General features: G+C 43.3%; 1 protein-coding gene and 1 long non-coding RNA gene across 5 annotated transcripts; one reads left to right on the plus strand and one right to left on the minus strand.

Annotated features, from left to right (window-relative positions):
* The first annotated feature begins 8 nt into the window (after positions 1–8).
* LOC145712494 (uncharacterized) lies at positions 9–5,403 on the plus strand. The gene is made up of 3 exons (XR_014135341.1): positions 9–116; positions 2,337–2,506; positions 5,063–5,403. It is a non-coding gene; the product is annotated as an uncharacterized LOC145712494 (long non-coding RNA).
* Positions 1,332–15,000, minus strand: LOC132684936 (glutathione S-transferase omega-1). Of its 4 annotated transcripts, XM_060641565.3 has the most exons (6): positions 13,291–13,436; positions 12,962–13,070; positions 8,942–9,164; positions 5,760–5,858; positions 2,323–2,429; positions 1,332–1,566 (listed from the first exon to the last, which is right to left on the minus strand). In XM_060641565.3, the coding sequence occupies exons 1-6, from the start codon at positions 13,322–13,324 to the stop codon at positions 1,413–1,415; spliced, it is 726 nt and encodes a 241-aa protein (XP_060497548.2). In that variant the 5' UTR covers positions 13,325–13,436; the 3' UTR covers positions 1,332–1,412. The 4 variants fall into 4 exon arrangements, with proteins under 4 accessions (XP_060497548.2, XP_060497547.2, XP_078290929.2 ...); XM_060641564.3 differs by lacking the exon at positions 12,962–13,070 and having other exon boundaries at positions 13,291–13,895; XM_078434803.2 differs by lacking the exons at positions 2,323–2,429; positions 12,962–13,070 and having other exon boundaries at positions 1,457–1,566; positions 13,291–15,000.
* Positions 15,001–15,347: the final 347 nt, after the last annotated feature.

A 15,347-nucleotide genomic window follows, 5' to 3' on the forward strand; every position in this document is an offset into this window, starting at 1 on the left:
CGGATCGCCTGCATCACCATGGGGCGGGGGTGGGGGTGGGGGACAGCTCATTTCAAATGTGGACTTTGCAGCCCACCCTGGACCCACCGAATCGGAAATCCAGCGGTGAGCCTTAGGTGATTGTTATGCGCTCTTACGTTTAAGAATATGTACCGGAAACCAGACTGTAATGGGGTGGGTCGACAGCTCACTGATATTCACAGTGTGTTGGCTGTGTTCTCGATCTTTCTGCCAGCATCTTAAGGACTCATTTAGCCTCGGGATCTTAGTAAAACCATCTGTAGAATGAAATGATGCTCTTTGACCTAACTTTTTTTTTTATTTCTTTAAATTTTTATTTTTTTAACATTTGTTCATTTTTGAAAGGCAGAGAGACACAGAGCATGAGCAGGGGAGGGGCAGAGAGAGAGGGAGACACAGAATCTGAAGCAGGCTCCATGCTCTGAGCTGTCAGCACAGAGCCCGAAGCGGGACTTGCACTTAAGAGCAGAGAGATCATGACCTGAGCCCAAGTTGGACCCGTAACCAACAGAGGCACCCAGGTGCCCCTGACCTACCTTCTTCTAATGGAAGTAATGTGATGATAAAAATTAAATAGAAGCTCAGTGGGCTATGGAAGATAGCATTAATATTTCTGAATTACTCATCCAGACTTACATCGGAATTGATAGATGTCTCCACATTATTTAAAAAAAAATTTTTTTTTAATGTTTATCTTTGGAAGGGGGTAGGGCAGAGAGAGAGGGAGACACAGAATCCAAAGCAGGCTCCAGGCTCTGAGCTGTCAGCACAGAGCCCAACTCAGGGCTTGAACTCCTGAGACAGTGACTTGAGCTGAAGTCAGAAGCTTAACTGACTGAGCCACCCAGGCGCCCCTTCACAGTATTTAGTTACATTTATGGGATACCTGCCATGTGCCCAGCATGGGAGTTGGTACGAAGAATTTGAAGGGCATTGAGATTGAAGACGGGGAAACCAAATAGGAGGACACTTAGTCACCTAACTTTGAGGTGTTATCAGTCTGGTCTTAAGTGGTGACAATGGGAATAAAAAAGGTAGTGAAATTAAGTTGATGGAAAGAAAAGAATGAGGAATTGAAAACTTGAGAAGGCAGCTGTTGAAACAACAGAGTATCCAAGTGGAAATGTCCTATGGGCAGGAAGAAATCTAGATTGAAGTCCAGTTCTCACCAGAGATGATTTAGAGATTTTCAGCAGAAACTATGATAAAACCCTTAGAAGCATGTGAGCTTACATTTCTGTAGGAAGGCCTTAAGGGCCTTAAGCCACGATGTCAAATCAGAGAAGGTGATCCAATGAGACATGAGAGCATTTGGTAAAATGAAAGCATGTTTTACTCGTATTCATGAAGGAAAATATCAGACATCTCTTCATGGCTGACTCCTGCCCCCATCAGAGCCCATAATCACAGGCCTCAGGGCTGTTCTGCAAGTAGAGATCTAAGAAACCTCGAAAGGCCTTCGCCTCAATGAGGAGGGAGGACACTGCAGGATCTTCCCTCATGGCTGCCATCCAGAGCTTAAGTTTTGGAGTGTGATCTACACACCTGTGGGAAGGGAAAAGAATGAACATGTGAGCTAGATGAACTAGGAAGGCATTGCAAAGTCTCCTGTACCATTATCACTCTACAGTTTCCTTTTGTTTTCCTCTAATCTTTTAAAATATTTCTTTACAATGCACATAATCAGAATATTAGATTTGGAAGATATTTTAGAGGTCTTTGTTTTGTGGAAGAGGAATCCTAGAGTCAAGTGACTTGCTCAGCACAAGAATGCATCCAGGCAGACTGATAACTTTGTTAAAATGAGAACATGAAAGACAGCCATGGATGTTATATAGTTATTATCTATAGCCAGACTGACTAAAAGTAACCCGGAATAGCTCTAAGAATTGGGAGTAAGCCAAGGTGGCTGCCTAACTTCAAAACATGGAGTTTGGAAACTAGTGTAGGGATCCTGCTGGAAAATGGTAAGGAGCATTGGTCATACAATCCCACATGATAAAGCTTATAAAAATGCACTTACTTACGGATTTTTAGCCAGAAGGGAAGGAGTAAATTATTTTTAAAACATTTTGTTACATGTTGCAGTACTCTCTGCCCACCCCTGCACCGCACACTCCAGGAATGGAGAAGGGGGGTGAGTATATGCCCTGGATAGTCCAAGACTCTCCTCCTGTCTGCTTGTGCCCATTCATACCAGTTGTATAAAACAGTTTCATTTTTGTTCAGGAAAAAAGGTCAACATATAATATGCCAGTCATCATTATCCTAAATTATGTACAAAATACTCAAATGTCTTACTCATTTAACTCCAGAACTTCGAGCCGTTCAAACCAGGGCCAGATGAGGTAATCAATCATAGAAAGAGAATTGCCACCAAAGAAGGTTGTCTTCTTATTGGTCAGAACCTGAATGTTAAACAGCATGAGAGTACTGCTTAAGTGTGCCTTTCGTAAGATTCATCATCAGATATTGTGAAGACCAGGTAAGTAGAGGAAGTGAGAGAAGTAGCTTTTATGCCGACATATTCAAGTTGGCTTTTTGTTTGAACTTTAGAATCTCCTGGTTTGGGATGAAGCAAACAACAAAATAAACTGGAAAGTAGAGAAAAATAAAACAAGCCACAGACTACAAGATGTTTGTAATACACACACCCAACAGAGGACTGGCATTCAGAATATAGAGAGAAATCCAACACCCCTGGGGAATCAATAAGAAAAAAAGGCAAACAACTCATTAGAAATTTGGGCCAGACTTGAACTTCATAAAAGAGGATATCTCTATGGCCAAAAACCATTTGAAAAGATATTCAACTGCATTAGTCATCAGGGAAATGCAAATTAGGGCCAGAATGTAATACTACCACACATCCATCAGAATGGCTAAAATGAACAAGACAAAGTTAGCAAGCATGCGGAACCACTGCTGGCAGGAGCACAAACTGGCACAACCATGTTTTCACAGTATGTACTAAAGCTGCCTGAATGTTCATACACTCCAACCCCGTGATTCTCCTCTTTGGAAATGTGAACATTCGTTCACCAAAAGATAGATACGAGAATGTTAATTGCAGCACTATTTGTAATAGCCCCAAGATAGAACTGTTCACTGTCCATCAGTAGTAAAACGGATAAACAAACTGCTGTAGTCATAGGTTGAAACACTATACAAAGAACAGGAATGAACTATACACAACATAGATGAATCTCACAAACCTAATGTATGAAAGAAGCCAGACCCCGAAGAGTACATATCATAGGATTCCATATGTACAAAGAGCAAAAACAGCGAAAACTAATACTGTTTCTTGTTATGGGTGCTAATTCCATGACTATGTTTACTTTGTAAAAATTCATCAAGCTGTACTGATGCTTTGGGTGCTTCTCTGCATGTAATACTTCAATTAAAATTTTACCTAAAATATGCTGGAAATAACTGGATTAACTATTTTTTTAAAGGTTTTTTTTTTTTTTTTTTTTTTTTACATTTATTTATTTTTGAGAAACAGTGAGACAAAGCATGAGCAGGGGAGGGGCAGAGAGAGAAGGAGACACAGAATCGGAAGCAGGCTCCAGGCTCTGAGCAAGCGGTCAGCACAGAGCCTGATGCGGGGCTCCACAAACTGTGAGATCATGACCTGAGCTTAAGTCAGATGCTCAACCGACTGAGCCACCCAGGCGCCCCTGGATTAACTATTAAACTGATGTCAAAATTATTTGAAAGCCAAAACAAGTCGTATGTTCCTGAAATTCAAGAACATGCCTTGGTATTAATGGTTTTGCCAAAGTAAAGAAACTGAGAATATTATCTGCCTAATAAACCAACTTACCGTTTCTAAAACTTCTGCAATTTTCCTCAGGGCCCATATAACAGTCTGCATTATAGATTGATGGCATATATCAACCATCTACTACCAAACTAAATATCTGAAGAGTATAGACAATGTCTTACTTTCTACCTCCCATACTTTCCAGCAGAGTACCTTGTAGTTATTAGGCACTCAGAATTGTACAATGAATCGATGTTAACTGGGTCTGTCCTTAAACTATAGTGTCTGGTTATTATATTCTGCATAAATAAAATTTAGTATGACAGTTTAAGTCAGAAGGAAATAACCCTCTCAGCAACCTAAAGCATGGAAATGATACTACTCACTTTGAAGCATGAGTTCTTAATCTGGAGTCTGAAATTAGATGAGAAAAAAGTACATACCTTCTCCCAACTCCACTAACCCCACAGTTATCAGGTATTTCCATTATGAAATAAACCATAGTAGAGTTAATCTTACATATTTTAATTTAAGCATTTAAAAACATGGGCTTTACCAGGTTGCCAAACACAAAAGTCTTAATCTTCAAAGAAACAACATCCCACATGCATTCTCTGACCATAATGTAATTAAATTAGAAAACAGCAAAAGATGTAGTTTAGGAAACTTACAAGTACATGATCAATAATTGGTAGGCAATGAGAAAATCATGGCAACAGCAAAAAAAAAAAAAAAAAAAAAATTAGAACTGAACAATGAAAGTCCTTCACAGTAAAACATACTGGATGCAGCTACGATGTTTAGAAGTAGTGTGTTAGTCATTAATGCATTAAACAATCAAGAAAGACTGAAAATAAATGCATTGAGCTACTGAACTCCTGGGCTAGTTAGTAAAAGCAGAAACAGCCAAACCCTATCAAATGGTTTCTGAGATTAGAAATACAGGGAAAGTAACCCAACTCATTTTATCAGGTTAGAATATCCTTGATATAAAAAATAAGGACACTATGAAAACAAAATAATAGCTCAATCTCATTAATATACAACACCTTTGTATTCACTAGTTCTATAGTATATAGAAAAATCCATTGAAAACAAGTAATGCTAGGATGGTTTAACACCAGAAAAATCTGTCAATAACACCATATTTATCAGATTAAAGGTAAAAAATTCTATGAACATATCAATAGATGTAATATATATAGACAAAACATTCAGTAAAATCTAACACTAATGCATGACTTTTTGTTTTTTACTTTTTGTTTTTTACAGACTAGAAACACTTTTCTTAATGAAAAAAAGTTGTGAAGAAAGTCTACAGCAAACTTCAAACTGACAAAATATAGGATACATTCCCATACAAGACAGGAACTATGTCTAGTAAAAACCCAAGGCTGAGCAAGGAAATGGTATGTTTCAAGACCAAGAGAAAGACTTGATCTAAAGGCCCAAATGGCAGCTTTGCCCCAAGGGAGGTAAAAACTCAGCCAGGCTTCTCCAAGTTTCTTTACGATTCATGGCAAACTCTGTGGTGGGAAATGTTTATTATGTATTATTAAGTGGAAAAAACACAGAATAATATCTATGCCCTGATTACAGTTATGTTAACCTTCCTTTCTTTCTTCCTTTCTTTTTGTTGTTTTTTTGTTTTAATATATGGATGAGGACTAGAAACAGGCATGGAAAAATGAAAACAGGTGACAAATTGTGGAAATATCAGTGCATTTCTCCCCCTTGTTAACATCAGTGCAACAAATTGTTTTAAAAGCAAGCCATGACAAAATATTTTTAGGTGTGTTGATTTCTATCTTAAATGCACCTGCTTATAGCAATCTGTTGTAACCTAAAATTCCTTAATTGATGTTATTACTAACTGTCACAAAGTGATTTGGGAAACGGGAATAGAAAGAAAGAAGAGGGCAGGAACAGTGTATCATTTACTCTGATAAAAGCTAGGAGAAGAGATTACCTCCTCTAACTTGCTGAATTCTTTACGCAATTCTTCTTTTAGGCCAGAGCCGTCTTCGTTATTTTGTCTTCTAATGAAGCTTGTTACCAAAGGGGGAACCTAGACAGAGTAATTTCTTACTGTCAGTGTGAGGCTAACTGTACCGGCCCCCTCACTGAACCCTCAGAGTCCCAGTTCAGGGTGTTTGAGAAACTTGAAAGGTGCACCCATTCCTGTGTTCACAGAGGTCAGGTATCAATCTTAGAAACAATTTTGCGGTGGAAGGTGCTGTTTGCTCAGGATTTTATAAGTTGCAAATAGTAGAACCCACTTTGGCGAGTTTGAGCCAAAAATACCTTTTAAAAAGTATTGAGTGGCCCATTGAATTATTGAGAGGCTGAAAAAAAAAAAAAAAAAGGCTGAGAACTAAGCTGGAACATTCCAAAATCATGCTCCGAGCTGACCTCATGGGAAGCACCCACTGCTGCCAGTGAGCTGAGCACTAGGTGCTGCGGTTTGTACCTTTGCCAGAAGTGGGACTCGGAGGTAACTAAAGCCCGGAATTTAATCTTGCAACTGCCACTGCTCCCGAAAGCCTGGGGCTCTGCGCCACCCTCCCACCCCCTCCCCTGCCACTCCCACCAGCAGAATCAGTGCCCTGCCCCAAGCCTGTCTCCCCACATTGCTCGTTTCTCATCTTTTTTTACCTTTAAAAAAAAATTTTTTTTTAATGTTTATTTTTGAGAGAGAGCCAGAGATAGAGGCAGAGACGGAGACACAGAATCCAAAGCAGGCTCCAGGCCCTGAGCTCTCAGCACAGAGCCTGTTGGGGGGCTCGAACTCCTGAACTGTGAGATCATGACCTGAGCCCAAGTTGGAGGCTTACCTGACTGCGCCCCCCCACCATGTCTTTTTTAAAAATATGGAATGCTCTGCAAATTTGCATGTCATCCTGGTGCAGGGGATGGATGGTTCCAATTTTCATACACGCGCTGCTGAAGCAAGCGCCACATGGCTCATTTCTGAGCCCAGCTCCACCATGTGTGTTTCTGACAGGAAGAGCCTACGTCCCAGGCATTGGCCCCAGCTGCAAAGGGAGCTGGGGAAGAGAATTTTTCTGCTTTCCACCTCGGGGAGGACATGAGAAGGGTGTTCGAAGGGGCTGACTACCTGAAGACTCACAGGCATAGTGCCAGATGCTGTAGGGCTCCTGCTGGAGGCACTTGTGTGTTTTCTCACTGCGAGAGCTTGAAGTCCACTCGTCTCAGTTTATCAACAGGTGCTTGTAAAAATCCAGGAGAATGTCCTGATATCCTGTCCCTATCGGTACAGCTTGCCCTCTTTGGAACTGAAAGTTTGCTGGCAGCACTTCTGCACACAGTTCCATCTGGGCATGCCTGCTTTATCTATCCCTGCCTTGCCTTAAATGTCTGCTCCATATGGTTTCCTATATATCAAGATATCAAGTCCCTTTGCAATGCTCTTAATTTCTGCTTCCTTAAAAAATGTATTTTTTACATGCCTTTGGTTTGTTAAGCCTCCAATTATATAAACACACACACACACACACACACACACACACACACACACACACACACGCGCGCACACACACACACACACATATATACACACACACACATTTATACACACACACACATCTCTAAAGCTTCAACACCTTTACTGTTAATCTCTGTGTCTCAGTTTCAAGTTCTCAAGAAAGAAGATGATTGGCTGCAGGTACAGGTGGGGGCATTTCTGGTTTGCTGAGAGCTGTGGCCAGGAGGGAGGGGGCATATGGTACGTAAGGCCACCTTTTCCTTGAATGTGAGCTGGGAAGTAATGGTGAACATCTCCAGCTTTTAGCTTATTTTCTTTCGAGACAATACAATGAATCTTTTTTTTTTTTTAAGTAATCTCTACACCCAACATGGCGCTTGAACTCACAACCCTGAGGTCGAGTCTCATGCTCTACCAACTGAGCCAATCAGATGCCTCTACAATGAATCTCTTGTTACTTTTTTTTTTTTTTTTTTGAATTCTCCAACACCTTTCTTTTAATTGCCATGTTCCCTGTCTATCACTTTTGACAGCAGGTATCTGCTCTTTCCCTCTCCTTCTGCTAAGCCAGACAACTCCCTCTTCCTTCCCCATTGGCTTCCCTTTGCAATGTCTCCTTCCATAATACATTCTCTCTGTAAGTTCCACCTTCTAGGTATTTCTTTAACCATTTAAAGAAGACAAGATATGCCGACATATATTCTGATGAATAACAGGGGTATAGAGATAACTTGACATAGCTATACCTGTTGTCTACTATTGGGCATTTCTTTGTTAATATCAATTGTTTGAACTATCTACAACCTTGATGCTGATTAAAATAGTTCTTCTACAAGAATGTCATTTACTCAGCTAAGAGCTACTGCCAACACACAGTAGATGCCCGCTGCTAGACACTGTGGCTAGAACCACAAGAGCTAACACAGTATTTACCATGTGTCAGACTCTGCTCTAGGTGTTTTATATAAACTGATTTTTATCTGCAAGAAAGGAGCATTTATTATACTAGTTATTATACTCCTTTTACAAGCGATGAGCTGAGGCACAGAAGTAAATGAGTAACTTTCTCAGAGTCACACAACTAGGAAGAGGCAGAGTTGGTCACAGACCTAGGCAGTGAGCCAACAGTGATGGGAACACGGCTTCACCTTCAAGGAGCTCACAGCCCTGGTGCAACACACAGGCAAGAAGGCAGGCAGTCACTGGCCCAGAGAAGTTAGCACATGTGGGAACACAGCTGGGCACTAAGCCAGCGCGGACAAGCTTCTGGAAGGCAGCAGAACCTGGGCAGATACATGAACGAGAACTTGGAGAAAACCAGGCAAAGTGAGAAGGGGGAAGATTTCACTTGGTCTTGGCCAAAAGGCCGAGAAGCGAGAGAAGGGGGAAGATTTAAGGAGGAGGTGGCAAGTCTGGGAAAGCTAAATATTCAGCGGCTGGAATACAGTGTCCAAAGAGTAAGGAGGGCTAACATTGGAGAGGCAAACAGGAACTGGATGGTGAAAGGACTTGCAGGACATGTCAGAGCAGATAAGAGCACTGCTTTCTTTTCCTTTCCCACATTCCTGAGTCATAAATGACAACACTGATTTAGCTTAAACAACAAAGTTTGTTCAAATAAGAGCTGAGATTTCTTATACACACACCTTAGAAAATAACTCAAAGACCATCTTTTGGCAAGCTTTCTCATAGGGGTCATCTGGCAACAGCTTCTTCCCTGGATATGCTTCATCCAGGTACTCACAAGTAATGGCAGATTCATAGATCAGTTGACCCTGACTGTTTTCCAGAACTGGCACCAGACCAAAGGGATTCTTCATAAAGAACCACTCAGGCTTATTTTTCAGGTTGATGTTGATGATTTCATGCCTGAAAGACACACAAAAGACAATCAAGAGAGTGGAACTTTTTCTTTCTTTCTTTTTTTTTTTTTTTTTTTTGGTACTTCTTAGTAGATCCTTACCAGCCCTGCCATCCACTTAGCTGATTGGACCCCAAATTTAGGAATCAAATCAGTCTTGATTCCTTCTCCCTTGCTCCCTCTGCCTCCAGTCAAATAAATGGATGGATCATCAAGACCTGTCGGCTAGACCTCAAAATCATATCCACTTTTCAGCTATACTGCTACCATCTGGTCCAAAACATCATCTGCCAGCTGGACCACTATAGTAGTCTCCCACTGGCCACTGCTTCCACTGTGCCCTCCCTACAGTCCATTTTCCACACACAAGTAAATTGAATCAGGCCACCCTCCTGCTTGCAACCCCTTGATTGCTCCTCATTGCAATGAGCATAAACTCTAAGCCCCTCTGTGGCATGTGATCTGGCCTGTTCTTACTTGTCACACCTGTTTCCTATAACTTTCCCTCTGGTCATTACAATCTGGGCACACTGGCCTTTTTTATATTCCCTGAATTTGCCAAACATATTCTCACCTTAGAACATTAACATTTATTGTTCCTCTGCCTTCTCTGCCTGTCTTCTCAGGTCAAACACCATTCCAAGAGGCCCTCCCTGACCACCCTCTCTGAAGCTGCTGAGAGCCTCTATTAACATGATCATCTTGTTTTCCTGATGACATGTATCTGAAATTACTTTGCTCACTTATTTACCTGTTTATTATGTCACCTCCCTAGAATGTAAGCTCCTTGAAAGCGGGGATTTTGTGTATCTAGTTCATATTAATAAACAAACATGTAAGTGAGTAAAATTTTAAACAGATTTAAATGCTGTGAAAATAAAAGTGGTTTCAGATAGGGTACTCAGTAAATATTTATTGAATGAATGAATAAGTGGAAAATGCTTCAAGATTGTCAATAAGATAATCCACTTTGGGGTATAAGGTATCATTGCAAATTATAGGAGGTACATAATTGAATTGTATCCATTACCTACTATAAGAGAATCAACATGATAAAATTCAATTCCTCTTGCTAAATTGAGTAGAAAGGTCCTCATTTTTAAAAAAAATATTAAGGAATGCAAAAAATCCACCCACAAAACCAAGTTTCAGATTAAATGTCCATGCATTATTGGTTTTTTTTGTTTGTTTGTTTGTTTTAAATGTTACGTGAGTAAGCTACGCTAAGCAAACCCAAAAGGAGGAAAACAAATGAAATCCAAGCTATATTCAGACTGTAATTAGATCTAACTTGTTTCTTGCCTGAGAGATTGTAGAGGAAATAAAAGAAAGGAAAGCTTCATATAATTGTTAAATCTGAGTAATCATTCAACAGAACAGGTTAGTTACTCAATAACACACCAACACCTTTTGTTTCCTACTTCCCCATCCACCTCAGAAGTTAGAATAGTATTTAGTTTGAGGATTTAAATATGTAATCCCCCATGGAAACAGAAATGGCTACAATGAACCCTAGCATTTGTGTATCAAGAGGTTTGTGTGCGGACAGATTACTGGAACTCAGATACAAGCCATGGAAAGAAATACAAGGCCAGCTCCCTGCCAAGGAATTATCAACACTTCTGAAATTTTTATACCATGAAACAAAAGTTGTTTTATACCAACAACAACAAAATGGGGGGTTTTTTGTGATAAAGAACACACTTAGAACACACTTGGATTTGTCAACCTGACATTATGAGCTAACAAGTCAACACACCTGCCACGAGTTGGAAGATGCACTTTTTAGAGAAAACCATGCTTTGTCAGGTTATACCATGTGAAAATGTAGCACCTGTCCAATAAAAGTCTTCTGGGTGTGAAACTGAAAACTGATTCAGAATGTAGAAGACCTCTGTTGTTTCCTGTTACCATTCTTCACCCCCATACACACACTATTTGGGTAAAATCAGTCCAGTTTTCCTTTGGAAAACTGTCCCAGTAAATAAGGTAGGTTGTTTTCAACCTAGTGTTCCAGCGGGGCACATAAACCAGGATTTTATGCCTCCCAATCCAGCTGTGCTTGCTCCTATCCTTTTATTTTTAATGTTTATTAATTTTTGAGAGACAGAGACAGAGTGTGAGTGGGGAGGGGCAGAGAGAGAGAGGAAGACACAGGATCCAAAACAGGATCCAGGCACAGAGCCTGATGCGGGAATTGAACTCACTGACTGCGAATCATGACCAGAGCTGAAGTCGGACACTTGACCGACTGAGCCACCCAGGAGCCCCTATACTTTCCAATTACATAAGCATAAGATACATCTTTTTTCAATCCAATTTGAATAAGATTAGGATAAAATACAAAGTTTGGGATAGATGTTACTGAATGTTGACCATTTTGCTATGTGTTCAGAATCAATTTCATCCAAATAAGATGCAAATTTTAGTGAAGTGATGGCTAATTCAAAAATATTTTTGGGGCGCCTGGGTGGCTCAGTTGGTTAGGCATCCCACTTCAGCTCAGGTCATGATCTCACCATTTGTGAGTTCAAGCCCCACATCGGGCTCTGTGCTGACAGCTCAGAGCCTGGAGCCTGCTTCAGATTCTGTGTCTCCCTCTCTCTCTGCCCCTCCCCTGCTCACACACTGTCTGTCTCTCTCAAAAATAAACATTAAAGAAACAATTAAAAGAAGAAACTTTTTTCCTTCAGAAAAAGAATGCATCTTACATTCTTTTAGGTAAAATTATTGTCTGCCTAATTCTCCCCCTAGAAAACTAAAATTAGTTTATAAACCTTAAGCACATGGATGGAAAATTTCTTTCTTTTTTTTTTTTTTTTTAATTTTTTTTTTTAACGTTTATTTATTTTTGAGACAGAGAGAGACAGAGCATGAACGGGGGAGGGGCAGAGAGAGAGGGAGACACAGAATCTGAAACAGGCTCCAGGCTCTGAGCAGTCAGCACACAGCCTGATGCGGGGCTTGAACCCACAGACCGCGAGATCATGACCTGAGCCGAAGTCAGATGCTTAACCGACTGAGCCACCCAGGCGCCCCAAGATGGAAAATTTCTTAAGAATGGGGGCTATGTTTTAAACTTCCACACCACAGGTATCTAATGTCTGCTCAACAAATTCCAAAGATCATTGGAAGGGAGGGGATTCCAATGGATATTTGGTATCAGGAGCCAACTGACTATCGTATACTCTCTATGCATAACCCATTGGTCAAAAAAACCATGCTAATTTCAAAGAGGCTTCGCAAAAGACTAAATTTTTAGGCATAGACACTTTGACTCAACCAACAACCCAACCTATAAGAATATGTCCAGTACAATTAACTCAGCACTCTGCCAGGACGGTCAAGGCCTGGACTCTGTCCTGGGGTAAATTACCAACTATTAGGGAAGGGACTATATACTCAGAATAACAGCAAACAGTATTAGATATCAGACATGAATGTAGAAGTGGGGTGAAAGCAAAAGGGCAGTGGACCAAGAATCAGGGATCTTACCAGACCTAAAAGCGCTGCTGTCAAGTGATCTCCCATATCACCAGCTTTACCAGAGCCTCAGCTTTTCTAATCCATAAAGTGGTTAGGTTGATCTAAATGGGGAGTCCTAGACTGGTGTAATCTGTGGCATTCCCCCTACCTCTCACCCTGGGAAGTGGGTTCATAATTTGCTCTGTCCCCCCAAAAGTCTGAGAATAGTTTATTTTGCAGGAAAGGAAGCCCTGGGGCCCAATCCGAGGTTCCCACCCGGCCGCCCCGCAGCAGCTGGTTCCCGGGCGGCTGGGGGAACGGCCCCTGCCTGGGTCCTCACCCAATTCCCTTGGCCTTCAGGACCAGGAGCGTCCTCTGGGCGAACGGGCAGAACCTCATGCTGTAGACGCGGATCAGGCCCTGGGGGACCGGCCCCGGGGGCGCGCTTCCTGCGGGGGAGACGCGGCAGTGGTCACGGCCCCGAGAGCGGCCGGGACTCCCATCCTCCCGCCACCCCCGGGCCAGGCCGCGGAGAGGTCCCGCGCGCTGCGGCCCCGGCCCGATCCCCGCGTGCGGGGGACCCCCTGGGTGGCTCCGGAACAGCCACACCGGACACGCGGCAGGGGGTGGCCGAGATTCCCCCCTCCTCCCGCGGCCGGCCGGCCTCACCCTTCGCTAGGCTCCTGGCTGACCCTCCGGACATCGCGGCGCAGGGCAGGCCCAGCTCGCGACCCAGGGTGTGCAGGCGATTCAGGAAGTACGTCGCCCCTCCCTCGGTCCTTGCTCCCTTCTCTTCTCCTCTCAGAAATGCCTGCCGGGGGCGGCCGCCAGCTGGGCGGGGGTTGTGCTCTCCGGGCCCCTCGTGGCCCCGGGCGCTTAATGAAAGCTGGCGCGCGGCTTCCAGAATCCCCTTCCCACCCTCTGCAAGCGGGAACGCGCCGCCCCTGCGGCCAAGAGCCTGCAGGGAAATCGCAGCCGGAGACCCACCCAACGCGCCCACCTAGGCCTGGCCTTCCCGGTTTTGCAGAACTAGCGCTAAAACACTGCAGCTGCTGGTCGTGCCCGAGTGTACTCGCTGGCCAAGAGAGGTACCCACGTCCAGAGCCACAGAAGAAGCTGGACACCCTCAGAGACATCCCCCCATCCAGAAGGATGGTGGTCTCCAGGCCGGCCTCCACGTATGTCCACGCCTAACCCTGACCTGACCTCCCACACCCCACACCTGGGCGAGGAGGCGCACCCGCTGCTCTCAGGTGACATGTGTCTGGGTGCAGATCCCCTTCTGTCCCCAAACTCCCCTGACTTGAGGGCTTGTGGGCCCCAGCCTCGAGCTTGCTCACAGTTCTGGGAGGTATTCTGTAAAGATACCTGTCCACTGCCGGTGTCAGGTCGCCCAGCCGTCTGTGCAGCCTTTTCCTTTCCTTGTCGGTACTTAATACAACTACTATTGCATAGCTTAATATGGCTACTGGGAGGGCCATTGTTCTTACTGTCACCTGTAGGACACATCCTTTTAATTTTAACCCAAAGGGAACAGCACAAATGTGGATAATACTAACCTCAGAATGCTGGTGCTGCTTTAAAAAACCTATTAAAGGTTTGGATTTTTTTTTAAGTTTATTTATTTTGAGAGTGAGAGGGATAAGCTGGGGAGGGGCAGAGAGAGGAAGGGAGAGAGAGAATCCCAAGCAGGCTCAGCACAGAGCCTTTCGTAGGCTCCATCCCTCCAAAGGGGCCATCAGAAAGGTGAGAACATGACCTGAGCTGAAATCAAGAGTCGGATGCTTAAAGACTGAGCCACCCAGGCGCCGCAAACGTTTGGATTTTGAAGCTGAGTAGAGGCACAGGCTCAGAGTCCCGCAAGTGAGCTGCGTAAATTTAGACTTGTAGATCTATGACAAATGTCTGTCTAGAGCCACTGCTGAAAGTCCCTTAAAGAGGCAGAAAAGCAGAGGCTCCAGGGCACATGGTACAGACTCTAGAAAGGGGTCAGTGTTTTGTTTGTCTGCCTAGATTTGCAAGCTGGTAATTCCTGTGCCATTTATTTGCTCCAGGCCTTGGTGTCTGCTTTTATTTTAATTAGCTCTATTATGGGAGAGGCAGAGAGTGAGGTGATAAGCACACCAATCTTGCAGCCTTTCCTGCCTGGGTTTGATGCCCACTCCACCCCTTTATTAGTTTTCAAGGGTTAGGTTATCAAAGTACCACGGACTACGTGGCTTAAACCACAGAAGTTTAGGGCCGCCTGGGTGGCTCAGTCAGCTAAGCCGCCAACTTCAGCTCAGGTCATGATCTCACAGTGCGTGAATTCTGTGCTGACAGTGCAGAGCCTGGAGCCCGCTTCCCGTTCTGTGTCTCCCTCTCTCTCTCTCTGCCCCTCCCCTGCTCTCTCTTTCTCTCTCAAAAATAAATAAACATTTAAAAAAAATTTTTTTAAGGAAGTTTATTTTCACAGTTCTGGAGGCCAGAAGTCTGAGATCAAAATGTCAGCTGACTTGGTTCCTTCTGAAGACTATAAGGGAGAATCTATTTCATGCCTCTCCTCTAGCTTCCGGATGGTTTTGCTGGCAATTTTTGGTATCCTTGGCTTGTAGAAGCATCTGTTCCATCTCTGCCTTCACCTTCCCATGGCCTCCTCCTTGTGTGCATATCTGTGTCCAAACTTCCCCTCTTTATAAGGACACTAGTCATACTGGATTAGGGTACCCTACTCTAATATGGCCTCA

Source organism: Panthera onca, chromosome D2, assembly GCF_046562875.1.
Source record: "Panthera onca isolate mPanOnc1 chromosome D2, mPanOnc1 haplotype 2, whole genome shotgun sequence".
Lineage (NCBI taxonomy): Eukaryota > Metazoa > Chordata > Mammalia > Carnivora > Felidae > Panthera > Panthera onca.

Excerpts from the sequence above, each read along its gene's own strand:
- LOC132684936 (XM_060641564.3), bottom strand. The coding sequence starts at position 13,757 with ATGTCTCTGAGGGTGTCCAGCTTCTTCTGTGGCTCTGGACGTGGGTAC. Across the intron at positions 9,165-13,290 it reads AGCCAGGAGCCTAGCGAAGG|GCATGAAATCATCAACATCA; the intron begins GTGAGGCCGGCC and ends TGTGTCTTTCAG. Across the intron at positions 2,430-5,759 it reads AATTCAGCAAGTTAGAGGAG|GTTCTGACCAATAAGAAGAC; the intron begins GTAATCTCTTCT and ends TTTAACATTCAG.